This window comes from Rattus norvegicus, chromosome 11 (assembly GCF_036323735.1).
Source record: "Rattus norvegicus strain BN/NHsdMcwi chromosome 11, GRCr8, whole genome shotgun sequence".
In the NCBI taxonomy this organism is placed as follows: Eukaryota; Metazoa; Chordata; class Mammalia; order Rodentia; family Muridae; genus Rattus; species Rattus norvegicus.
In genome coordinates, this window is record NC_086029.1 from 78648527 (window position 1) to 78674528 (window position 26002).

Below are 26002 nucleotides of genomic sequence, written 5' to 3' on the forward strand. Positions count from 1 at the left end.
TCCCACACGGGGTTAGTTCAAGGAGGGGCCATGCCACCGCTGGTCAGTATTAAGTATGAGGGGACCAGCTTTGGCCAGTGGTGGCCCATGCCTTTAAATCCCAGAACTCAGGAGGCAGAGGCAGGCAGATTGCTGTGAATTTGAGCCCAACCTGTTTTACAGAGTGGGTTCCAAGACAGCCAGGGCTACACAGAGAAACCTTGTCCAAAACAAAACAAAACGGAACAAAATCAGGGGACCCTGGCATTTCATCTGCAAATTGCAGTGTGAACGGCCACGTAGGTGGTTCTCAGAGCATGAATGTGATCAGAAGCGCTGTGTTGGGATAACAGGTCATGGGAGAGCATCCAGGCCTCTCTAGGATTTGGGTTTTATTTATTTCATTTGGTTATCATCGAATGGCGGTCCTAATTTTAGAAATTCTGAGGAACTCACGAGCCCCCCCCGGAACACGTCCGGTGATGTGCACATCCAAGATTGGGAAATCCTCGAACAAGACACTCCCACGCTCCCCCTTGACAAGCAAGAGTTATGAGTCACCAGGGCCCCTTCTGCTGGGGGGGGGGGTTCCCAGGACTCCAAAGACAGGCATCCCTGCGTTCAGCTTAGAGCGAGAAGGATGCTTTCCAGTTTTCAGGCTCTTCCTTGGGAGTGAGTCATCACTCTCCTGCCCCCGGAGAAGCCAAGAAAAGGAGCTGTGGTTTGAGAACTTCGAGAGCTGAGACCACCTCGATCTGAGTCACTCCCGCCAGGGCATCCATAGCTTCCATAGCCCATCCAAAGAGCCCAGTGAAAGACAAAATGTACTCCGGGACAGGCATGGGTGTAGGGCTTGAATAAAGCTAGCTACTTCAGAGAAATCAGAGCTCCCGGCCCACTGCTTCTCAGCATTAAAACGGCTACCAGAAGAGCCTCAGGACCTCCAGGAAGGGCTTCAGACAACCTGGAAGGCCCTCCCAAGGTCTGACTCATATTCTTCAGGACTACAGGGGGTTGGGGGGTGCCTCTCACCTTCGAAGGCCACGATGGGGTGCTCCCTCCGGGTGCACAGCTGCTGCTCACTGCTGGGCTCACTGGTGATGTCCTGGGAGGTGGAGAGGTGGGACAGCAGCAGGGTGAAGCTAGGCAGCAGCAGCGAGAGAGCCAGGGGTCCTGGGACTACCATGGTGGGCCCCTCTGCAGTCCAGCTCCTGGAGGCAAGCCAGAGGGAAGACCTGCAGTGAAAAAGTTAATCTCACCAGATGGTCCCCCAATGCCCGTTTCTTCTGTGTCCTCGAGGCTGTCAATGGCCCCACGGGGTTCTTTGAAAAGTAAATTTATAATGTATTTATGTTACTCTGCTCTCATAATGCAAAGTTATAGATCATATCTTGAAAGCTAATTTCCCTTATAATGGTGTTCTGGACAAAATTGACAAATTATAGAGTCTTTTCTACTATGATTCCAAGTGCTTTAAAATTAGCTTTAATGATAAAGGTGGGATCCATTTAATAAATGGAGCTGGGGCAGTGGGCAGTCATGTGTAGAAAGAGAAGCTCAGACTCAAGTCCGATTTGGACCTCGCATTTTAAGCCAGGAAAATTTCAAATTGAATTCAAGATTTGAATGTTAAGGGTGAAGTCATGAAAACACCAGAAGAAAATTTGAGCAGAATCCTTCAGACCTTGGAGGGGAAACTACAACAAACCCAGACACCATTAAAGGAAGTCTTGACAATTTTGATGTCATTGAGTGAAAGTGTAAACCCCTTTTGACTAATAACAGTGTCAAAAGGCCAATGACGGAAGGCAGTCACGATGGTGCACATCTGCAATCCCAAGGGGCTACAGCAGGAGGATTGAAGATGTGTGGCCAGCCTGGCCTACATAGTGAGACCTTCTCTTTTAAGGAGGACTTGAAGACATGCCATGAATCCCAAGGCCCACATTAAAAAGTTGAGAGCTTATAGTCCTCTCACTGGGGGGACAGAGTCAGGCAGATCCCCAACTGGTGAACGTTAATCAACACGGAAGTTTCTAGGTGGGCTAAACGAAACACTGTCTGAGAAGACAAGGTGGACAGATCCTTAGAAAGGACACAAAGGGGCTGGAGAGATGGCTCAGCGGTTAAGAGCACCCGACTGCTCTTCCAGAGGTCCTGAGTTCAATTCCCAGCAACCACATGGTGGCTCACAACCATCTTTAAGAGATATGATGCCCTCTTCTGGTGTATCTGAAGACAGCTACAGTGTACTTATATATAATAAATGAATAAATCTTTAAAAAAAAAAAAAGAAAGGACACAAAGGTCAACCTCTGCCCTCTTACACACACACACACATGAATACACACAGGGCAAATGACAGAGCTAAGGAAAAATATTTGTGATTCTAATAACAGACAAAGGGGCTAATATGCTAAATATGAAAAGAACTCTTAGGAGCCAAGAAGAAAATGACCAACAATCCAGTATATATATATATACGGTCTAATGATTCTCCTCCAACCAGCAGAGATCCACAGGCAGTTCTCCCTTGTTACAAGGCCTCGAGGAAATGGTATACCTGTCCTGTTCCACTGGGTGTGTCAAATGGCACAACCCTGCTAGAGGGAAACCTCTTTAACTCTAGAAAGGGTATCTCCATACTGGCTGGTTTTCTGTGTCAAGTTGACACAAGCTAGATTCGTCAGAGAGGAAGGAGCCTCGGTTGAGGAAGGGCCTCTATGGGATCCAACTTTAAAGCATTTTCTCAATTAGTGATCATTGTGGAGGGCTCAGCCTGTTGTGGGTAGGGTCACCCCTCAACTGGTGGTCCTGAATTCTGTAAGAAAGCAGGCTGAGCAAACCTCGAGGAGCAAGCCAGTAAGCAGCACCCCTCCGTGACCTGCCCCATGTGAGATCCTATGCTGACTTCCTAACCATGAACAGGGACGTGAAAGCGTAAACTAAATAAACCCTTTCTCCCCAACTTGCTTCTGGGTCATGGTGTATTGTCACAACAGTAAAACCCTAAGACACCCCTTGGCCCACTAACCTAATACAGGAATGATCCACAAAGTAAAATCTATGGGCCAGTGTTGAGTCTCACACACCAACAACTCTGTGGTCAGACAGATGCAGACGCTAGAAAGTCAGAGTTTAAAATGCCAAATGGAATTTGAGTGATTTTTATGGACATTGAAGCTAATAATCAAATGTCTGTCTGGTAGTGTGGCTCAGTGGTAGTTTTTGCACTCACGTGCAAGGCCCTGAGCTCCAACCTCAGCGCCATAAAACAAAGAGAAAAGATAAAGACATTTAGGCTTCCATTTTGCATGTTTCTTTTCAATTCATTTCTCTCGTAATTTACTGTCACTGAATTGTAGGTAAGCATCCATCTGCAACAGATTGTAAATTGAGAAGTCAAACCGGCTCCTCCGCGGCACAAAGCTAAGGAGCAAAAAATAGACCACAGAGGCATCGGTCTGTGCACAAAGTGACCTGTGTACAAGATAATTGTCTGTGGCATTCTGAGAAACAACGAGAAGATCAAAAATAAAACCAAAAACCAAAAAACACAAAAACAAACAAACAAAAAACCAAAACAACAACAACAACAACAGAAAGAACAAGCAAATAGCTAGAGACAGGAGCTGGGAACTGGGGTGTCTGCCGTGGAGTACTATAAAGCCGTAGAAAAGAATGACCATCCCCGTCTGTGAAATGAAATGTTGAATTAAACTGGAGTGCTGACCAGGAAGGCAGTGGGTCAGGATACTTCCCCTGAGCAAAGCCTGTACTCTCAACTGAGGGATCCCAAAGGTATCCCTCAGTCAGGGCAGGTGGAGTCAGAGGAGAGAGAGATTCTTGGGGTTCCTTCTGCCCTGAAACCTTTATTCCTAGCCTACGCAGTATGATGTCCTTCTTGCCTATTTGCAGGCACAGATGAAAAGAGCACATCATGGCCGAGTGTCTGCGGGGCTGGAGGGCTCCGGGCTGGAGGGAAAGAGCACACTGACAGACCCAGGAGAACCCTGCTTGCAGGGTTCATTCCATGCCCTGGGAAGAACTCGTTCTCGGAGACTTTCTCCATCCCCTCACCCTCGGGCACACACAGATGCATCTTCTTAGCTCCCAGAAGAGACCGTGGGAGGGAGGAAATTCTCCTTCTTCTCAGCAGGTCCCACCATCAATACCTGCATATTCCTCCTTGACACTGGTTCCCAGCCCTTCCAACAGGCCATACAGGCTGGGAATGGTCATTAAGGAGTAGGGCCCATTCTCAGGAAGAAAAAAAAAAGCTGGAGCAAAATATCAGACTGTGTGATTGGAGAGAGAGAAAAAAATCTTAACCCCACTCTGCCTTAGTTTCCCCAAATTGGGAATGACAATGACAATATCAATGTTACCAGCAATTGTGAGGAGTCACGGGTCAGTATTTTTCAAAGATGTTTTGCTGGAACAGAGCCAACAGTGAGCCATCATCCAGGATAATAAGATGTTTTACTGTCTGGAGGAAGGAGGCGGGCACCAGAGAGCTTCTTTTTCCCGCTGACACTGTGATGATACCTTTGGTTGGCACATCTAAATCAACTCCCTCCTCCTCTCTACCACACTGTATGTATATAGCATGCCCTACAGGGGCTCCATCCCTTTCCTTCTTCTGGGTGGGACTGGCCAAGTTGCCAAAGGAGAAACAGTGGGTGTACCTGTAGCCTCCCTTCCCTCCCTCGCACCTACTTCTGCAACCCAGCCTAGAGCACCTGCCCTGTTCTTCTACCTCTGAGTTTCTTTTTTTTTTTTTTCTTTTTTTCAGAGCTGGGGACCAAACCCAGGGCCTTGCGCTACCTCTGAGTTTCTTAACCACAGCTGTGTCCTCCCTTTAGAACCAAGTGACATCACTGCCTTGATTACTGGATGCTGGATGCTGCACAGTGATCACCCCCGACTCCCTAAGCCTCCTCCCACAACTCTGCAAAGTCATTTTACTAAGATACCATCACTTTTCCCAGTCTGATGGTGCCAGCTGTTTTCTCAGGGAGGCCTGACTAATTAGGGGTACCCAGACCACAGCTCACATGCATTTTTCTCCCAGCAGCCCCTAAAACTATCTAAGGCAGCATGGCCAGGCCTGTAGTGGTTTGAATAGGTTTGGCCCCTATAGACTCGTGTGTTTGAATGCTAGGCCCACAGGGAGGTCCTATGTTCAAGCTCCACCCAGTGCGGAAGACAGAGTCTCCTCTTGCCTGTGATCAAGAGAGTAGAACTCTCAGCTCCCTCTCCAGCACCATGTCTGCCATGCTTTCTGCCATGATGAAATGGACAGAAGCTCTCAAACTGTAAGCCAGTCCCAATTAAGTGTTGTCCTTTATAAGAGTTGATGCTCATGGCGTCTCTTTGTAGCAACAGAACACTGACAAGGCTGACAAGGCCTACCATACCTCCATCTCTTCAACCTCCATTCACATTTAGCTTCTGGGGCTGGTACTCTCCTGGGAGATTATGAGACCTTTTGGGCATGGGGCCTAGGTGACTGCTGTAGGAGTACAGGGCAGGACTTAAAGGCTGAAAAGCAGCCCTGCCTCCTGTCCAGCTCTCTGCTTCCTAACCAGCCAACCTTCTAAACCTTGAGTCTCCCGGTGTGTCTCTGCTGCCATAATGCACTGTAGCGCTTGAACCGGTGGACAGAGGACATCTTTTCTGCGAGATGCCTTTGTTGGGTATTTTGGCACAGCAAGGAACAGGGACATAAATAATCTTGTCACCCTTGCCAATCCCACTCCCCTCCTTTATGTCCCTGCCTCAGGTCCAGAGGTCTGACTACCCGCCACCTTCTGACTCCTGGTCTGGCACTTTATGTGGTCAGACCCAGTGTTCAGGGGGCCTAGGCTAGAAACACATCCTAGTGTCTTCCCTGCCCTAGTCCCCAGGTCCCGATGCTCCCAATTCTATGGCAGAAGTTCCATTCTCATTAAGATTTCTATGTAAATGTATTCTTCAAGTCTCTCCTGAATGAACAACTGATAGATCGATGGATGTCACTCTGTCTGTCTGGGTCCCAGCACTAACCATCTGCAATTCTGGTTGTAGGAGATGATGGGGGCAGGGAAGGGGAGAAGGTCTGGCCTCTAGGAGAAGGTCGGGACAAAGAGGGAGGCTAAGGCTCACCCAGCACACACCCAGGTCATACAGACACTGACAGAAACACAGCAGGAGGCCACAGGGAAAGCCTAGGGCTGTCCTGGGGCTCACTGATGCACCTGCACAAGCCTGTAAGCCTGCCCTGCCTTTTCCTTCTGCCCTGTTTTAGGGGTCTGTAGAGTCTGAGAAGGGTCTGACAGCTGGGGAAGGACTGGAATGTGGGCAGGCAGAGTGTGGCAAAGAAAGGCTTCAGCTTTGCAAATTGCAGCACCATAGGGTGCCCCACCAAACCTGGGGGTGAGTAATCAGCAGATCACTGACTGGTCTAGGGTCAGACCCTTGGAACTGAATTCCAGATACTTTCAGGTTTACAGGAGGTGGATTTCTTATCTTTGGAAGTTACTCCCACAGCTGAAGACAGAGAGACTTATATGGACCACATGACCCTCACCCTAGCCACAGCTATTCACACCAAGGCAGGTAACATCAAAACAGAGCAGTAAGGAACTGGGCCGAGAGGAACCTGGAACATGGTCCTAAAAGGGTGGATACCTTCTCCCCAACTTGTAGGTGAGGATAATCAGAAAACACAAGTGACAGGAGATGGCAGAGAGTAGAAGCTCATGGAGACATCACACTCCCAGTTCTAGCCACTTCCTGAGACTTGTGAGAGTCTGTTTTCATGAGCTACCCTCTCTACATCCCAGTTTTAAAAGTGTGTGTGTGTGTGTGTGTGTGTGTGTGTGTGTGTTTGCCTACATGTAGGTCTGTGTACCATGTACATGTTTGATGCCAGAGGAGGTCAGAAAGTCAGATCCCCTAGAAATGGAGTTACAAACAGTTGTGAGTCTCTCTATCAGTGATGGGAATTGAACCCGGGTCCTCTGGAAAAGCAATCAGTGCTGTTAACTCTTCTTCTCCAAGTTCTGCCTTTAAAGAATCGGTATTTCACTAAAGACGGTCAACATTTATGTTGAATCAGGAACTGGTCGCAGACATGGCTCCTTTCCAGTGTAACTTTTGCACGGCCATGGGGCTGGGGCTCAGTCTTCCAGACAAATAACCAAAGAGAAAGAAGAGGAAGTCACTAATGGGCATGTAGGGACCACTTCTTCCCACCTGGCCCATTGGCAGGATTCATGATGCCCTTCTAGGCACCTGGAGCCAACTGTACCTTTTAGCCTCATGCTTAGACGAGTGTTGCTGGACAACAAAGGATCTGCCTGCTCCTCTGATCTCCAGGCTTCCTCATCAGGTCTGAATCTTTCTGTTTGTTTAGTTTTTTGTTCTGGGCACAGAACCCAAGGTCTCGTGCATGCTCTGTGCCTGCTCTGCCATGACCTTGCATTTCTGTGCCTCTTGCTTCTTTATTTGTCAAAGGAGGAAGATGAAATCTAGCCTCAGAATTGTTGCAAATGTTAAATATGTAACTACAGTAAGTGAGGTTTAAGTGGCAAGTCTCAGTAGTATTATTATTAGAGGTTATTATTAGAGAGGGGATTGCTCAAGAGTGTGCTTTTCAGGTCTCAATTAGAATTATATAAACACTACTATCACCCAAATACAGTTTGGCTTACTATGTTTAAAATCCAAAGTTTCTAGGGCAGGTAGGAGTTTCCACTTCTAATATGTATCAATGGTAAAGAGATCACAGGACTTTTCCAACAGAGCATAGCAACAGACCGTCCTGTTTCTCTGCAGGTTGCACAGCACTAGGAAAAGACCTGAAAAGATGCCAGCTCTAGGTGTGGCTCTCAAATTCATCACACGTAAATAAGACTAAACATGCTTTGCCTCAGAGAGAATGCCTTGAAGCACCAAGAATGAAGGCCAGCTCAGAGCAGGCCTCTAATAGATCACTTCCATAGAGATTGGTTAGGATCTAGAGCAGCGGTTTTCAACCTGTGGGGATCCAACAGCCTTTTCCTGGAGGTCACATATCAGATATTCTGCATATCAAAAATGTATGGTTATGAAGTAGCAACAAGATAATTTTATGGCTGGGGTCTCACCACAACATGAGGAACTGTATATTAAAGGGTCACAGCTTTAGGAAGGTTCAACACCACTGATATAGAACATTTAGCTAGCTGCCATTTGTGTGCCTGGTACTCTGCTGAGTGTGACTAAATACCTATGTGAAAGAGGCTCCTCGCAAGGCTCCTTAAATAACACAAACAGAATGCCTATTATCTTTAAGGAGACAGGAAATGTGTCCCCCAAGGGCAGAGATAGTGACTATGGCCTGACAGTTTTATAGAGGACATGGAATCTGGTCTCCACCTTGTCTCCCGGTTGCATGTTACCTGCATAGTGTCTAGGATAGGGGTGCTCTAGGAATGATGGAATGGAGGTACTGCACCATCTGACTCTTTCTATTTTGAGAAACCCTGAGCCAGGAGAAAGCATTTTCTCAGATCTTGGCCAGTATCTCTCTTGCCTTTGCCCCTGTTTCCTGTGAGTCTTCTCTATGGAGTCACTCTGATGGTACCTGGAGGTGAGTAAGTAGAGGCCTGAGGGTATGAGAGGAAAACACACCCATGCCAGCATCTGCTTCTCCAGGACTCGGGCAGTGCCTATGTGCTCGGCACAAACCATCAAATGACAAACTGTAACAGTGGAGGAATGGACTCTCCTGGAGATATTGGAGAGTCATGGCCAGAGCCATTGGGCACACAGATGAACCTCTGCCCTTAGCACAGGAATGACAGAGGGGGAGAAAAGAACAGAGTGTTCATGTTCACTAAGGCTCCCATATAGCCCAAACTGGCCTTCATTAGGCATTTTTTTTTTTTTTGTCTTTCCCAGCTTGCCAGTGTCAGTTCCCCAGACAATCTGAGAAGTATCAATTCATTTCTGGCATCATTGGGAATGAGTTAAAAACTGGGTTCCTACCTTCTTCTACCATTTACATGGGAGGTCAGAGCATGGGTAGACTGTGAGCGTTCAACAGAGTCTAAAGATGTCTGTGAGGTACAAGACAACCATGGGAAACTGGAAGTAAGGGATGCTGCATACCCTACACAGAAGGGTGAAACCCATAGGGCCTGAAGGATACAGGGTAGAGCTCCCCAGTTACCAGGAGCCAAGAAGACATAGTGGGGACAGCACAGGCAAAGACTTGCTTCTAGACATTATTGGATAGCTCATGGAGGCTGGAGACACAGAGGGAGATGAGTCTGTGAAGGAGGGGTCAGAGGCCATTCATGATGGTTCTTGAGGACAAGCCTAAATCTCTAGAAGCCTCTCTTCTGCTCGTAGTAGGATGCAGTGGTGAGGGTGTAATGTGAACGTGTGGTCCCATTGTTGCTTCAGGATGCTAGTAGACCAGTGGAGAGGGACTAAGATAGGCCATTGTCAAAGGCATCTATGAGAACTGGAGTCAGCACCCTCTCCCTAGAGAGCCCAGTCCCATATCTTCAGGACTACTGAATCTTAGGGGCTCCTGTGCTCTGTGGCGGGAGTATCAGCTGTGTTTCAGGGCTGGATGCCAGAGACAGGGGCAAAGAAGCTGGAGACGCAGGACAGAGGTCTCGACAGCCACAGTGGCCACAGAGCTGCCTCCAAACAGTAACATGGGCACCCCTCAAATGTCTGCTGATGGGGAGGGCTTCCTAGAGCAAGCAGGGACATCTTTTATTTGAAAAGAGGCTAAAATCAAGGAAGAAGAAACAATTCCCAACTCAAAAGATAAGGGTTTGAATAAAAACAGTGTGGGCCATGCTCCTGCCTTGCAAGATCTCACGGCAACTTCATATGTAAGAAAGCTGCAAGATGCCCACTGTTCAGCTGAGGAACCTGCCTAAGGTCCCATAACTGTTCACTATAGGACTGGGATGCTCTGGTCATTCTCCCTCAGGGAAGTACAGTTCCAAGCCTGTAGCCACCCTCTGCAACCCTGGTTCCGTGTGCTCTCAGCAGCCTGCAGAGTCTAATTTGGTTTCCTGAGTTGGCTTTTTTTTTTCCCAAGGAGAGCACTTTCTAGCTATAAATTATTAAGCTGATTCCTGCTACAAATCAGCCTCCTGCAAGTTTGGGCTGCAGGAGCCCGTTTATCCAGGTCCTGAGCGGCCGTGGAGGAACAAATGCCAGGGGTTCCAGATGGACAGGGCAGAGTGCGCATCTCCAGCCTGTGCTGATGGCCACCTGGATGCTTCCGCCAGCCCAGGCTCTAAGCCAGGCGCCAGGGTAAAGGAATCAGCTAAGGGGATATTTGCCCTCTTCAGCTCCAGGATCTGCTGGGAAGGGGCTCGGGCCTGAACTCCATATCCACCCCTTCCTCTCTGCTGCCATTCAAAATCTCCACTTGGCTGCCTGCCTGAGAAAGGAGGAGAAAGGGGGCAGAGAAATAGAAGAAATGGGGGGGGGGGATGCAAACCAGGGAAGACTGTATCCAGGCCTGTGGTTTGGCAGCAGGCAAAGGTGTAAGGCTGCCCCTCACTCTCACAGCCTGCCCAGGCTACCAAATACCCAGCTGTGCTTCTCTCTGGAAGGATCCGAGGCATCATTCCACTCACACATCCCACTCACCACTTGGGGGGTGGGGCAAGTTCAGCCAAACTCAACACAAAGATAAGATTGAGATGCAGAATCCATCCATTGCCCTGAATAGAACAGATTGGATACGGATTTTCCTCCTTTCTTCCCAACTGGGCCCTCTGGACCACTGGGGCCCAGAGAGAAGATTGGCTCTGGATAGAGGAAGAACAGCTGTTGAGAGCCCGGAGGCCCCACAGCACTGAAACCCGGGAGTGGCCATGTAGGGAGCATTCCCTCCTCACCCCAAATCTCCCAAGAGCAAGCTCAGTTACTGGCCTCAGCCTCCCCTCTGTATTCTGCAGTTTGGAGGAACCAGGAGGTAGCGTCTGCATTTCTCCTATGGAGTCCTAGAAACCTCCAAGTTGTCTGTCTGTCCCATTAGAATGTAGACGCCATCCTACCCGTGCCTTCCAACTGAAGATAAATAAAGCTCTCACAGATACGTGGCTTCCACACTGTACTTTGGCCCTGAGGACACCAAGGGCTTGGAGAGCACGTCCATCTCAAGACTGGGTATGTATGGAGCAAGTGGCAGAACCAAGACTTGGAAATCAATCAACACCATAACAGTGTTATGCACCCGTGCTCTTGATGACACGCCATTGAATCCACACAATATCTCAATGGATCAGGCAGACGATGTTTATTTCCACTTCGTGGAGAAGGAAACGGAGGCACTGATGAGTCATTTTGGGAGAAGTCAAACCAGGAGAAAGGGGATTCAGACGCAGGCAGCCAGGGTTGTTGACAGAAGGCCATGGGCATAGCACTCAAGAGTTTGGATATGACAGAGCAGTAGGAGTGGAGCCCAGGTCACTCTAGGGGTACCTTCTTCAACATGGTCTGAATGAGTCAACTACAGGTCAGACCTGAAAACAGGAGCAGGCAGAGTGTCCATATCACTTAGGAAAACAGAGGAGAGGAGAACTTGTTTCTTTCTTTGTTTTGAGACAGTCTTATGTCTCCCATGCTGTCCTTTAACTTACTACATAGCCAAGGATGACTTAGATTCCTCTTCCTCCTCCTCCTCCTCATCTTCCTCCTCATCCTCCTCTTCCTCCTCCTCCTCCCACTTTCCAAACTCTAGGATTGCAAGTATGTACTCCATGCTGCAAGTGTGACCGTCTTGAGGTAGCTCTGTGGGAAAAGCCACTGCGGATGAAGATGGATCAAATCTATAGAAAGAGCCTGTTGTCAGGGGTAGGTCATGGGTCAGGGCACATCCCAGGGCTGCAGTGTGGCTTCATCAGGTGAGCAGTGTGTTTGGTTTGTGCCTTGCCCAGGTCGGTATCACAATTGAGCATGGATGCTGGCACCATGGCGATCCAATGTGGAGTAGGGTTTATTTCCTGCTCCCCAGATAGCCTGTAATATTTCATTGTTTTCGCAAGGAAAAGGAAAACAAAGGAGGCTTGCCTACTTTAATTACTGGAATTAAATGCTAAGGACATTGCCAAACACACATCCCGCTTATCTACTCATTAGAACAGCCGCCTGTCCCCTCCCTATGGGCAAGCGCCCTCTGTGAAAACATTTTGCTATCAGATGTTCCCAGGCTGAAGAAAATGGAAACTGCATTTGAAAACATTCCCACAGCTCAAAAACAGATTCAAACCCAGCAAAAGCCTGGACTTTCTTTCTTTTCTGGATTCTCCAGTACACACACATCCATTTGCTGAACGCAGGCCTTAGTTGGTAAGAACCCACTTGGACTCCTGCTCTGTGGCAAAAAAAAAAAAAAAAAAAAAAAAAACCCTGCTTCTGTCATTGAAAGAACTCCAAAAGATGGATGCTGCTGGTAGCATAACAATGTGGATGCCTCCAAACTGGACCCTTGGCTGTGGTTGAGATGAGTTGGTGGGGGATGTAAGGGGAATTATCTGTTCTTCTAAGTCAGTGGTTCTCAACCTTCCCAATGTTGCAACCTTTAATACAGTTCTGCATGCTGTAGGGACCACCAACCAAAAAATTATTTCATTGCTACTTCATAACTAATTTTGCTAGTTATGAACCACAATGTATCAGTGCAAGGGATCTGACACGGGACCCTGCCGCTTTCCGTACTAAGTATAGTATTTTCATATCACCAAGCAACTCCATTTTTTTGGGTACCATCCCAAGAGAGTTGAAAGCAGGATCAGAGGTATTCGTACACCTTGTCTACCTGCCCATCCGTCTGTCTGTCCAATCTGTCTGTCTGCCCGTGGCAACATGTTCAGAGCAGTGTTATTCACAATAGCCAAAATGGAGAAGCAACTTGAGTGTCCGTAAGCAGATGAATGAGTAAAAAAAAAAAAAAAATGTGACCGATTCGAGCAGTAGGATAGTCTTCCACTTTAAAAGGAGAGGAAGTACTGAGTGAAACCTGTTAACGTGAATGAGCCTGGAGACAGGATGCTAAGCGAGGTCAGCTGGGAAGACAAGACCAACGCTACGTGACTCCACGTACAGGAGGTTCCTAGAACAGTCAAATTCGTGGAGACAGGAAAAAGAAAGGTGTCTTCTAGGGCCTGAGAGAAACGAAGTCATAAATAGAGACTGTTTTGAAAGAAGAAACACCTTCTGGAGCTGGACAGCGGAGAGGGTGTTAACACAGCAATGTGGGTGACCTTAATACCATCGACCAATGCTTAAAATTAGCTAAGATAATACATTTTATGTTCCACATGTGTTACTACAACTTCTTAAAAGTAGTAGCTCCTGGGGTTGGGGATTTAGCTCAATGGTAGAGCGCTTGCCTAGCAAGCACAAGGCCCTGGGTTCGGTCCTCAGCTCCGGAAAAAAAAAAGAAAAAGTAGTAGCTCCTGGCACTGGGGGGAATGGCTCAGTGGTTAAGAGCACTTGCCGCTCTTCCAGACAACTCAGGTTCAATTCTCAGCACCCACGTGTTAGCTCATAACTATCTGTAACTCCAGTTCAAGGGAATCTGATGTCCTCTTCTGTGCTCCATGGGCACCAGGCATGCACAGACATCAAGCAGGCAAAATGCCCATACACGTGAAAGGAAACAATAATACTTTTAACTTAAAAATTGTGGCTCCAGGGCTGGAGAGATGGCTCAGTGGTTAAGAGCACCGACTACTCTTCCAGAGGTCCTGAGTTCAATTCCCAGCAACCACATGGTGGCTCACAACCATCTGTAACGATATCTGATGCCCTCTTCAGGTGTGTCTGAAGGCAGCTACAGTGTACTCATATATAATAAATAAATAAAAAAATTTAAAAAAAAATTGTGGCTCCAAAATGTGCTGGCCTAAGGTTCCTGGAGGTGAGTGGACAACCTCCCTGTAGAGGGTGGGTTCTTTTCCCTGCTCACCCCTCAGTCCAACACCCACTCTCAACTTCTCTTCCTCTTCTGGGGCATACATACCCTTAGTTAAATGAAGCTAGCCCCCCCCCACTGCCCACCACAGCTTAGCCATCTGGCTAGGACAATAGGAGACGGAGTGTAGCCAAGAAGTAAAGACCCAGAAGGTGACTGACTCTTGCCGCAGGGGAGAATTCTAAGCAAGTCCATCCCTGCCTGATAGACAAGGCCATGGTCTGAGACTGACTGACCAATGGATTCCTTTCCTGTTCTGCTGTCACAAGCCATCACAGAGCTGGTTGCTTAAGCCCTGCCGTTCTATGGGTTAGAGTTCATCTTGGATCGCACAAGGCTGAAATCCAGCTGTAAGCCTGGAGTAAATGCGGAAATCTACTCTCAGGCCTTTTCCAGCTCCTAGGAACTACCCACATTCCAGTTTAAAGCAAGGAACCTCATGTTTCCCCATCTATTCTCCCACTGTTACTACTCCTTTGAGTCATAGCCTGGAGAACTCCTCTACTTCCAAGGATCATGAGATTATACTGGGACTGCCCAGGGAATCCTGGGAGATGCCTCCTCACCCCTAGGCCTTAATTGAATTTCTTCTGTAAAATCCTGCTTACTGGGGAAGATACATCTCATTGGTTCCTGAGATCAAGTCGGGGACCCTGTTGATGGACATCACGCACCACAGCTACTCCCACTCGGCCTTCACATTCCTAGTACACAGAATCATCTGTTCTGACTTCTAAGACAGAGGAACAGTTGTCAGTGAGTGTCACCAGTAAGTGACACTCTACTTACGCCACGGTGTCAGGAAGGAAAATAATTCCCTACTGTGGAGGGAATGATCAGGGTCCATGGTTATGTAGCAAAGAGGAAGGAAAGAAAAGACTAGAAAATGCAGAAGCAACAGGCTCAGGCCAGGGTGACGGCGTCTGTCTGTGCAGAAGAGACTTTGGGAGTGACAGCGGAGGCGAACTGCACTGTCACAGGGTGTCACAGAAAATTCAAGTACAGTGGCACAAGAGTTACAGGAGGGCGATTATTATTCACTTCCCCAAAAGACTTCCCTAAGCGTTCTTCAAGTAACAAGCTTGTCTGTGTTCTTAAAATAGGATTTACACCCGATTTCTCAGTAACACATATAAGGATGCTTGTAAATCTATGGAAGTGAAGTGAGACCAGTAACATCTGCCGATTGCCTTCTGTGCTGCTGGTGTCGCCAGCTGAAGGAAGGAGACACTGAGTAGGGAAGCCAGGCTCCAACCCCTCCACTCTGTGCGTGCACATCCATGAAAGTCATGGCCAGCTGACCCTTGCTTCATACCTGTAAAACCATTGCAGGGGGTGGCGGTACTAGGGCTGACCCAGGGATGTCTGGGCTCAGAAGCTCTCCACATAGAGGTAGAATTTCCAGAGACTGTCAGTAACTGGAGCTGCCCCATTCTCACAGACATGTGGAGGCTGGACAGAGAGTACTCAGCCATTGATGACCTACAGGGTCATTTCTGCAGTGGCATCAAAACCACAGTTTGGGAACAAACCCTTTGGTTCTAAAGTTGTCAGTGGTAAGGCAACCCTGGAAGAAGAGAAGGCACGAAGACATGGAGAGCCAACGCTAATGTCTCTCAAGGTTGGAATCTAAATTCCCTCTTCCATCACTGTGGCTGCTCCTGGGTGATCTCAGCCTCTCCCTAAAGGGGATCCCTAAACCTCCAGGCCCTCTCTCTTGGGCTGTAGACAACAGGGCTGTCTCCCTTTCCCTATTACCCAGCACCTCCCTCTTCCTCCTTAACCAGCTTCTACATTGTTGGTGTCACCAGCAGAGGGTCAGCTGCTCTGTTGTCTAATGGTGCTGCAATTCTCCCAATCATCTCACCTCTTACCCTAGCGTCTCCAGAAGCCTCTCTCCCGGACCCACCATACTGAACCTATTGTCAAGTTAGGTTTAGAAATTTGACAACGTGGCAGAGCGGATGGGGTGGACTGGACAGCTACCTTCCAGCCCTTTCCTTTCAGCTGTGTGTTGCCTTGAGGATGCTGGCCCACATCTATCCATTTTAAAGACAATCTACACGTCTGGATATATGTTCAACTCCCTCATGTTTAAAGGACGTCAACTATTTGTAATTTTTTTTTGACATGTCTACATTTGCAAACAAAACATGTCTGTCATGTCTGTGCTTTGATCTCCCTCCTTCTGGTGCTTTTTTTCCTTTGTCACTCAGAATCACCAGTGTCTCTGACATTTCTATTCTGGACAGGGGAATCAGCTTTCTGGTCTGAGAGTCCCCTGCTGCTCTCAGGCCTCAATGGACAGCACAAGCTCCTCAGATTAGACTGGAGGCCCTCTGAGGTGACCAGAGACAGGAGGGTAAGCAAGACAGAGGGAAGAAGGCTGGTGCCACTCAGGGTGACAGAGCCATTAATTAACAGAGTTAAGCATCTGCTGTTTAATTAACACCCTCTCTGCTTTCAATCACCATCCCTTTAACTTTCCCAGAGGGCCTCTGTGGCGGGTGAAGCTGAACAGGAAGCAGGAGAGCGAGCTCCTGGCTGAGTGGGAGAGGGAACCACAGGGCCATGGGTTTAGTCCCTGAGAATTGAAAGTCGGAGGGTGGAGCTCTGTAGCCTGTGATAGCAAGGGAGGAAGACGCAGGTTTATGTTCCAGCAGGAGGGACCGCACACAGTGGCTCAGAGGAGAGTCCCCGGATGACCTGGACAGGATCAGGGACATAAGCTTGGTGTGTAGTGGCTGTACAGGAGGTCCCTGACTCTCTAGCAGATGATGAAAAGTCGTGTAAATTTTATTTTCAGAACATATGAGAGAAGCTAGAGACATGGCTCGCTTGCTAAGGGCATGCAGTGCCCTTGCAGAGGACAGAAATTCAGTCTCTGGCCACCCACATCAGGTGGCTCACAATATCCTGAAGCTCCAGCTCCAAGCAGAATCCAATGCTTCTGGCCACCTGGTAACCCACATGCACACGGGGGCACACACACACGCACACACACACACACACACACACACACACACACAGAGACACACACAGACACACACACAGACACACACACACACATGTATACACAGACACACACACAGACATACACACAGACACAGACACACAGACACAGACACACAGACACAGACACACACACAGACACACACACAGACACAGACACACACACACAGACACACACACATAGACACACACACAGACACAGACACACATACACACAGATACACACACACAGACACACACATGTACACACAGAGACACACACAGACGCACACACATACACACACATACACACACAGACACACACAGACACACACACAGAGACACACACACAGTCACACACACAGACATAGACACACACACAGCACAGATATGCACACACACATAGATACACACACACGTACACACACACACACACACACACACACACACACAAGTCAGCCTCATTACTTGAAGAACACTCTGGCCTGATGTTTAGCCCCAAGCCCCACCATCCAGTGCCCCTCATTGCACAGACTGGCGATGTTCCTATCCAGGTGAGACCCTTGCCTCCCTTTAGCAAGGGGCATGCACCTGGCCAGGGGAGCCTAAGAAGAAGCCTGCTCCAGATCCTGGAGGAAATGCAGAGCTTCTTAACAAAGAAAGAAGATAGTGGGTGTCAACCTCTTCCCTGCCTCTACCCCCTGTCTAGTACAAATGTGATGATTTCAACCACAGCAGCCAGGGTTTGACAGAGACAAGACAGGAGACAAACAGGGAGGAAACGGAATATTTTGATCCTGTTGAGCCTCTAAGCAAAGACCTAACCTTTGGTAAAGTGATTTTCAAATCCCTATCTTTAGAGTTACCGTGGGTGTTTTTCTATTAGTGGAAACCCAAAGCATTTCTAAGTAGTATACTCCCTCCCCTAAACCCTCTCCTCTTCAGGAAGATAAATGAGCATCATTTACAAAAGGTGAAGTCGCCAGCAGACATTTTCTATTTCCTCTCCTAGGCTGTCCAAATCTTGAGTTTAGGAACAAGAGTGGCCGTCGGTGAGGTCCACATCTGCCTCAGATGGGAACTCTACAGATCCCTCTCGGCTCTGTCTCCCGAGAGGAAAGTACAGAGCCTGCCATGCAGTGGGAGATCAGCCAACATGGGTTTCTCTGTAAATGAATTCATGAATGGATGGATGTACCACTCCTTGGCGCAGCTGCTCCAATCACAACCAGTTGGCAAGAAGAGGCTTTAGCAGCTAGCTGGACTCCTCCCAAGAAGGCCAACCTGGAACCTCTCCCCTGAAGAAGTTCCCTACCCTCACCCCCTGCCTCGTTCCAATGGTACTCGGCCACCATTTTAACTGTCACTTGAACAGACCCTCCCCACTTGCTCCAGATCTGGCTTCCCGGTTAGAGTCCAAAACCACAGAGGTAGGTCGTATTATCCTTTTAAAGCTCCCAGAACCGGCCAGCACTGAAGAGAAATGAGCATTATTTTCATTTGAGAGTCACATTTAGAACGAATACTAAAAGGCTGATAACGGAGTAGCCCCCCTAGACATGATGCCCCCCATGTTGGGAGTGCTCTGTGAATGTTTACTATTAGCCCTGGATTACTTTGACTAGGCGGGTTGCCCAGGCAAACACTCAACGGCTATAAGCAACCATTCTGAATGTGGGAGTCACAATAAGCTGTATTTCATGTACCGTTATGAGAATCAAGGCAGCATGAAAGTTCAATTAAGGATGTTTATTATAATAAGATAATACAACCAAAGTGTTTAAATGTGATTTGTCTTGGAAGATTTATCTCCGCAATTATTCACTTTTGAGTATGATCCTGTAGACTGCTGGGCAATGAAAAAATTTAAGATTTCTCCCTCCCAGCCACCTCACCAATGGCTTCTCACCCAGTCCCAGGAGAAAGGCCTGTGCTGAGTCAGCCTAGCTCCCATCCCTGGTCCAGGCACCCATCCCATCACCAAGAATCCTTCCTCCACTCCTGACCTTGAGAACCCTTCCTCTCCAAGGAAATGATGCATCCTTTCCAAGTCATAGAGACATTTCCCCAGAAAGCTGTACATGCAAAATCTATTGGACTATAAGGTACCAGATCACCCAGACCAGCATCAACATTAGATTCATACACTTGTAAGGATGAGGGTAGACTGGGCCTTGGGAGGGGATGAAACTGCCCTTCGCAGTTTAGTTTGGCTTCTTCTTCACCTGGGCCTCTCCCTTCTATCACTACAGTGGTCTGCTCTGTTCTCCTCTAAACCGGTCACACAGCTCGGAAGAGTCAGAAAGGCCTGTGATGAATAACATCATCATCATCATCATCATCATCATCATCTTCTTCTTCTTCTTCTTCTTCTTCTTCTTCTTCTTCTTCTTCTTCTTCTTCTTCTTCTTCTTCTTCTTCTTCTCCTCCTCCTCCTCCTCCTCCTCCTCCACCTCCTCCTCCTCCTTCTTCTTCTTCTTCTTCTTCTCCTCCTCCTCCTCTTCCTCCTCCTCCCCCTCCTCCTCCTCTTCCTCCTCTTCCTCCTCCTTCTCCTCTTCCTCCTCCTCCTTCCTCTCCCTTCTCCTTCCTCCTTCCTCTTCCTCTTCCTCTTCTTCTTCCTCTTTTTTCTTTTTTTGATTTGGTTGCCCCAGGGATGATGAACTAGAGCCAGAAAAGGGAAGATTGTCCAATCCCTCGAAGTGTGATGAGCGGCCCCACCCTAACTGCTGTGCCTCTGTGATTGGAAAGTGGGAGGAGAGAGGCTGTCTGCTGTAGTGACCCCCACTCAACCCCTCACACAGCTGGAAAGGTCTGAAAAGGCAACAGGCCTTAGCTCAGTTCTGCTCTTCCTACTGTAACAAACCTTGTGTGGGCATGATCAGAGGTCATTCTGTCCTTCCTCCAGGCAAGACAGCTCTTCCTTCTATCTCTTCCTTCTATCTCAGGTAGCTAAACTGAGGAAGGGAAGGATCTCATCACTGTAGCTACACTTGGGTGACCATAGTGCTGTGTGGTACCCACCACACTAGGGGTAGCCCTGCATGTTTCTCTGCTACTGGAACCAACATTTATGAAGGACCCTATGTGTCTAAGTGAGTTTTTTAGGGAACCTGCTCTGTGTGTGTGTGTGTATGTGTGTGTGTGTGTGTGTGTGTGTGTGTTTTCTAGGGTCTTACATATGCTATGTAACTGCTCTGATTCAGGTATACCCCAAACTCTAGGTTTTTACCTTTCTATTTCAAGACAGGGACTCAAAAAGTTGCACAGTCTGACCTTGAAATTGCAACAGTCCTGCCTCTCAGTCTAGCAAGTAGCTGGGATTATCAGTTCCCAGGGCAACCATTCTTTTGATCACCCCGTGACCTCCTGGTCATTAATTAGTGTTTATATTTAACTCCATTTTTCCTCATCAGTGAGCCTGGATTCGTCAAATCACAGACACTAGGTCTTCTGACAAAAACATAGTTTGGACTCCCCAGTAAGTATAATTACATCTTGGTTTCATTGTGTCCTTTGTTCTGTGGAAGATGGTGTGGTAACTGTTTTACAAATGTGATCCCCTTTATACAGTAATATAAAGGATTTTTCTAGCTGGGTGTGGGATCACACCTTTGATCCCAGCACTGGGGAGGCAGAGGCAGGCAGACTCCTGAGTTCCAGGGCAACCTGATCTACAGATCAAGGACAACCAGGTCTACACAGAGAAACCCTGTCTCAGAAAAAGAAAAGTTTTGGGTTTTGTTTGTTTGTTTGGGTTTATTTTGTTTATTCTTGTGTTTATTTGTTTGCTTGTTTTGTGGTTTGGAAGATGAGGGAACAGGCTCACGGGTCATACAGGCAATGATTGTTGGACATGGGGGTCTAGGCTCTTACCTAAGCTGCTTCCCATTTCAACAGGATTTCCCCAGGGAGTGAAGGCAAGGAAGCCCAGGGCTCTCTCCAGCCTGGAGGAATGGAGACCTGTTTCTCAGCCTTCTTCCTCCCCCTGGGATCCTAGGCTGGGCCCGGGTAAGCTGCACTCCTTCTGTCCAGAGTCCCATTCTCATGTCCTATCCTAGGCTGGCATCTGAACCTGCTTTCTTCACCTGGTCAGAATCCCTGCTGCTGGCAGAGCCTTGGATCAGGTTGTCCTATCCTAGCTTCTCCAAGGAGACCACAGTCAGCTCTCACCCTGTCTGGCCTCCCAGGCATGGGCTCCCAGGTCCTTCAGAGTTGGGGTGGGGAGGCTAGTCTACTGAGAGGCTCACTACTGTGAGTGCTGGACTCAACAGCCCCTTCTAGTCCCCCACCACTGACAGCCAGTTACTGCTCATTAGCTTTGCCAGTGACGGGGGTGGCCGAGATCTGCAAGGCAGATAATCCGAGGTAGCCGGAATGTAAAAAGTCATCTCTGTTTGGCTAGGGAGGGTATTTTTGGACTTACAGTTGAAAGTGGGTGTGTGTGATTGGCTGGGATTTCACAACGCTTCAAACAAAATACTGAAGGGAAACTGCAGGACCGGATGGTTGCCTTCGGGATTGGAAGCTGTCGGCCATGTTCTTATTTCCTGAGGATCTGTGTCTGGACCAGGGGGCACAGAGCAGTTCCTTGCCTGGGGTTGGATCACCCGAGGTCCTGACCTGGAACCCAGGCTGCAGACACAGATGCTTACAAGGACAAGAGGACCAGTGAGCTGAGTCAGCTGGTGGGACACAGAGCAGGGACAGGGTGTCAACTGTGTGCTTCTTCAGGATACACAGCAGCCCCTAGGACAGCCGCCCCTCTGCTCCAGCTGATGACAGAAACCAACAAAACACATCTGTGGAGGATTTGGCCCACCGTCAACTGCTCTGCAGTCTCCGGCCTGGTGGTTCCTGCCTGCTGTGGACATCGGAGAGCTTGCTGAGGCATCAAGGGGTTCCTTCTCCATTTTCTCACTGGCTGGGTCTGGAATAGGAGCTAAGCTGGACATTTCTAACATTTCTAGGTGACGCTTGTCAGGACGGGCTGGGGCCGTGCTGGCTGTAGGATAAGGGACTATCACAATGCCTTATGTGACTAACTGCAACACCAGACCAAGGTGTTATTGCTGGCCCACACTTAGTGGCAGAGGATCCAAGGCCCAGAGACCTTTGTGACCTGTCCAACCGAGGTTGCATAGCAAAGAGCTTACCAGTTGTGGAAGTGAAGATCGGCATCAGTGTAACTATTAACTCTCTCTAGTGGTTTCGCTTTCCTCAGCTATCAAATTGAACAGAGAGGCAATACCCGCCCCTGGTGCTGAGCAGAATGGCTTTCTATTTAGGGGCCTTAATAGATAATTTCATAGCAGTCACTCTCATAAGAAGGGTAGGTGGCCAGGAGGGGATAAGGGAGAGTCCTTTGCCTCCTTCTAAAGAGGAAGCTCAGCCAAAATGTAACCACATTTTGCTCTCCCTTGGCCAGAAAACAGGCTGCCTCGGCTTGAGGCAGCATAGTCCCACAGAATATTATGCCTGATCACAATTCCCAAGTCTCAGGGCCCACACCAGAGCAGGAGGGAGAATGTTCTGGTGGAGGTCTTTATGGGTAGGAGCTGCCTGCATGATTGCTAAACTAGCACCTGATTGAGGTATCTGTTGAATGAGAGAATGAGGGGAAGCCAGAACAAAGAGTGAGAAATCTTTGCTCTCAGTCAAAGGGACCCTAGAAAACATGCCCACTATAAAGCGGTCGGCCTCAAGGAGGAATATGGGGCAGGTGATATTCTGTGCAAGGGGATTGATCAGATATGTTTTGCAAACCCATCACGGATGGACTGAGAAGCTAGGATATTAATAGGTCTTCTGGCAAGACTTCCGTCTTTATTCATCTTGGGATTCCCAGCCCTGTGCCTGTTGAATGAATGAACGTGTCTCTCACTCTGAATGCCCATTGGGGAAGGTGTCACAGGCTGCTGTGTGGGTGGTGCTGTGCCTCTACACAGGAAGCCATCCAAGGACTCTCAGGAAGGAAGATGGGGTGTGGGAAGAACAGTATGCTTGTGAACGGGGAGCCCTGAAGCCTGAGGCCACCCACCCCAAACTAATCAAAAGACACGGCTCCAGTGGGAAGGATACTGGGCCTGGTGCTTTTACATGCATTCTTTTCAGTTATGTATATGTACGGCATACACACCCTTAGCTATAGGCAAATGCCCCAGAGGCCAGAAGAGGGCGTTAGATACTGGAGCTGGAGTTACAAGCAGGTATGAGCTGCCCAACTGGGTGCTGGGAATTGAACCAGGCTCTGTGAAAGAGCAGTAAGTGTTCTTAACCCCGGAGCCATGTCTCTAGCCTCACATGATGCTCTGAATGAGCTGGGCCAGGAGCCTCACTTCTTGCTACAGCAGCACACCGTAGTCGGGGTGAAGACCTCCCAGACTGGTGCTGAGGGAGAAACCCTTGTGAACGGAAGCACCTCAGCAGGTGCTTGCTGGTCGCCCATCCATGCTCTGGGCATTCCTAGCTGGGTGGAAGGGAGAACCCTCATCCTCTGTAGCAGGAAGCTCTTCCCCTGTCTGCTTTTCTCCTACTACAACATAAGTCCTCTGATCCCTCTGTGCATGGTACCCGCAGATAGGCTGGCCACTGATGATGCTCCTCTCAGTTTAGAGTGGATTTGCCCTTGTCCCTTCTGCCTTTCCACGAATTCAGCAATGGACTCTCTGGGGTCCCATAGTAATGTTAAGGAACCTGCCCTGACTTTTGGCCAAACCAGTGCAGATTAAGGCCAACGTGTCTTAATGTTCTATTGCTGTGAAGTGACACCATGACCACTGCAACTCTTAAAAAAGAAAGCATTTAATAGGGGCTGCCTTACAGTTCAGAGGTTTAATCCATTATCAGTATGGTGAGAAGCAAGGCAGCCTCCAGGCAGACATGGTGTTGGGGAAACTGAGAGTTAGTGCTATATCCAGATCCATAGGCAGCAGGAAGAGAGAGAGAGAGAGAGAGAGAGAGAGAGAGAGAGAGAGAGAGAGAGAGAGAGAGCAAGCAGACCTTTATCGAGCGTTTGAAACCCTAAAGCCTAACCCCTCCCCATCCCACCCTTCCTCCAACAAGGCCACACCTACTCCAGCAAGGCCACACCTACTCCAGCAAGGCCACACCTACTCCAGCAAGGCCACACCTACTCCAGCAAGGCCACACCTACTCCAGCAAGGCCACACCTACTCCAGCAAGGCCACACCTCCAAATTCTGGTCAAGTAGTGCCATTCATTCCCTAATGACCAAGCATTCAAAATGGGGACTACTCTTATTCAAACCGCCACACAAGGGTAACACGGACAGTTCGGCTGTCACAGAAGATGCAAGCCGGCTCCTTCCCCTGGCATCCACCACACTCAAAATCTGGCCCCCGCACTCCGTTTCCTGTGCAAAGCATCCTGGGCAGGTCACCCGCAGAGTTTGAGTCAAACAAAAACTGTCTCTGCATCAGACCTGTTTTGCATTCTCTCTGCCACGGATTGAGCTCTTTGACTCTTTATTTAACCCACAGTTCCAAAGGATACTGAGGGGAGGGTAAGAATGACTGGCACACTGGGTGGGCGGAGCACAGGTGACCCAGTGAGGTCTCATGAAGGATCCGGTGTCCTTCACTTGTGTGGGTTGTCACGCCTCCGCACAGTCATGATGCCAGCAGGGTCTGTGAAGTCTGCAGGCAGGTTTCCACCACTCCCATTTAACAGATGGGAAGTTGGAGGCCACAGATCCACATCCTCTCCTCTGCCCTCAGCCTCCTGTCCCTCCCTGTGCTCCGAGTCAGACCTTGAGAGTGCAGTTTAGATCCTATCTATCTTGGAGCCGGGGATGGGGGGGTGGGGGGGGGCTTGGACATGGATGTGGGTGGGTGGGGACATGGACATAGGTGGAATATGGACAGGGTGTGAAATGGAGCGTCTCCCTTTTGGCTTTCTGTTGTGCTGTCTGGGTTACTGCTGTTAGGTACTGTTGGATTCGATCAATAAATCAGCAAAGAAATGTCTGGGGAGTCGCGACCTGAGAAGAGTTAGATGAGGCTGGAACATGGTGGGCAGCGGGGTTCTGGGGAGGGAGACAGTGTGGAGCCCGGGATGGAGAGGTGAATGTAGGCCAGTAGAAGAGAAGGTACGGCAGGCATTTCCTCCTGGAGGCCAGGGGCTTTGCTTCACAAAGCAGAATTCCTGGTCTGGGGGGGCGGCTAGGTGAGCTGTAAACTTAGATTCCTAGACTTCCAAAATGTAAGTGTGTTCCATCGGGGCAAGGCTTTGGGCTGGCTGGGGATGGGTCTCCACGCCCACAGTGCCCAAGTCCATCTGGAGAGCAACTGGGTGGCTGAGGCAATGGGAGAAAGAGTCCACACACCCCTCCCCATCTGCTTGCAACTCATGCCACGTGCCTGGGAGTGGGGGCGCTGCAGGTGGCCGGCTGATGAGGACTGGCTGCGAAGGAGAACAGAGCCCATTCCAGCCCATTGTCCAGCCTTAGCAAGCAGCCTTTCTGGGAATGGCTCCTGGAACCATGTCCAACGGACCCCTCGTGTCTTGCACAGAGAGGTAAGGGACATGCATGAATGAAAACGAGGCTTGGAGCTGCACTCCATCACTGTCCCAAACACACAGATGTGCACTTGACCGGGGTGGCAGTGTCTAGAAGGCAAGCAGGTTACGAAGTCCAGTAAGTGCAGAATGGGGAGCTCTAAGCCCAGAGAGCAGAACTGGAACCAGCACAAGGGGATTGAAGAGGAGCACAGTGGACTCTTTCTGACCGGGTGTCAAAGCAGTCCTTCTTAGAGACAGAAAAATGGTCAAGGGTTGACAAAGCCCTTCCAGTCCCTAATGAATGCCTCTTTCAACCTGGCTGTTGGTGTTGAGCCCCCTTAAGCACCACATTGATGGAGCTAAGTTATAAGAAAGCAAACAGACTCACTATGTGCAGACCTGTATCTATGGCTCACCCAGCTCTCCTTTGCCTTGGTGGGACAGCCTAAGGATGGAGTATCCTTCAGAGAGATCTGCTGGAAGAAAGCCTATAGTGTGAGAGTCCCAAGGGAGGAAGGGGGACTGCAAATG

General features: G+C 48.9%; 1 protein-coding gene across 3 annotated transcripts in view; it reads right to left on the bottom strand.

Moving 5' to 3' along the window:
* Sema5b (semaphorin 5B) overlaps window positions 1–26002 on the bottom strand; it is a 122920-nt gene that overhangs the window by 40722 nt on the left and 56196 nt on the right. For all 3 annotated transcript variants that reach the window (XM_039088340.2, NM_001415135.1, XM_039088341.2), the window contains exon 2: window positions 1012–1214. In XM_039088340.2, coding sequence (XP_038944268.1) covers window positions 1012–1165 — 154 coding nt within the window. In that variant the 5' untranslated portion in view covers window positions 1166–1214. The remainder of the gene's footprint in view (window positions 1–1011; window positions 1215–26002) is intronic.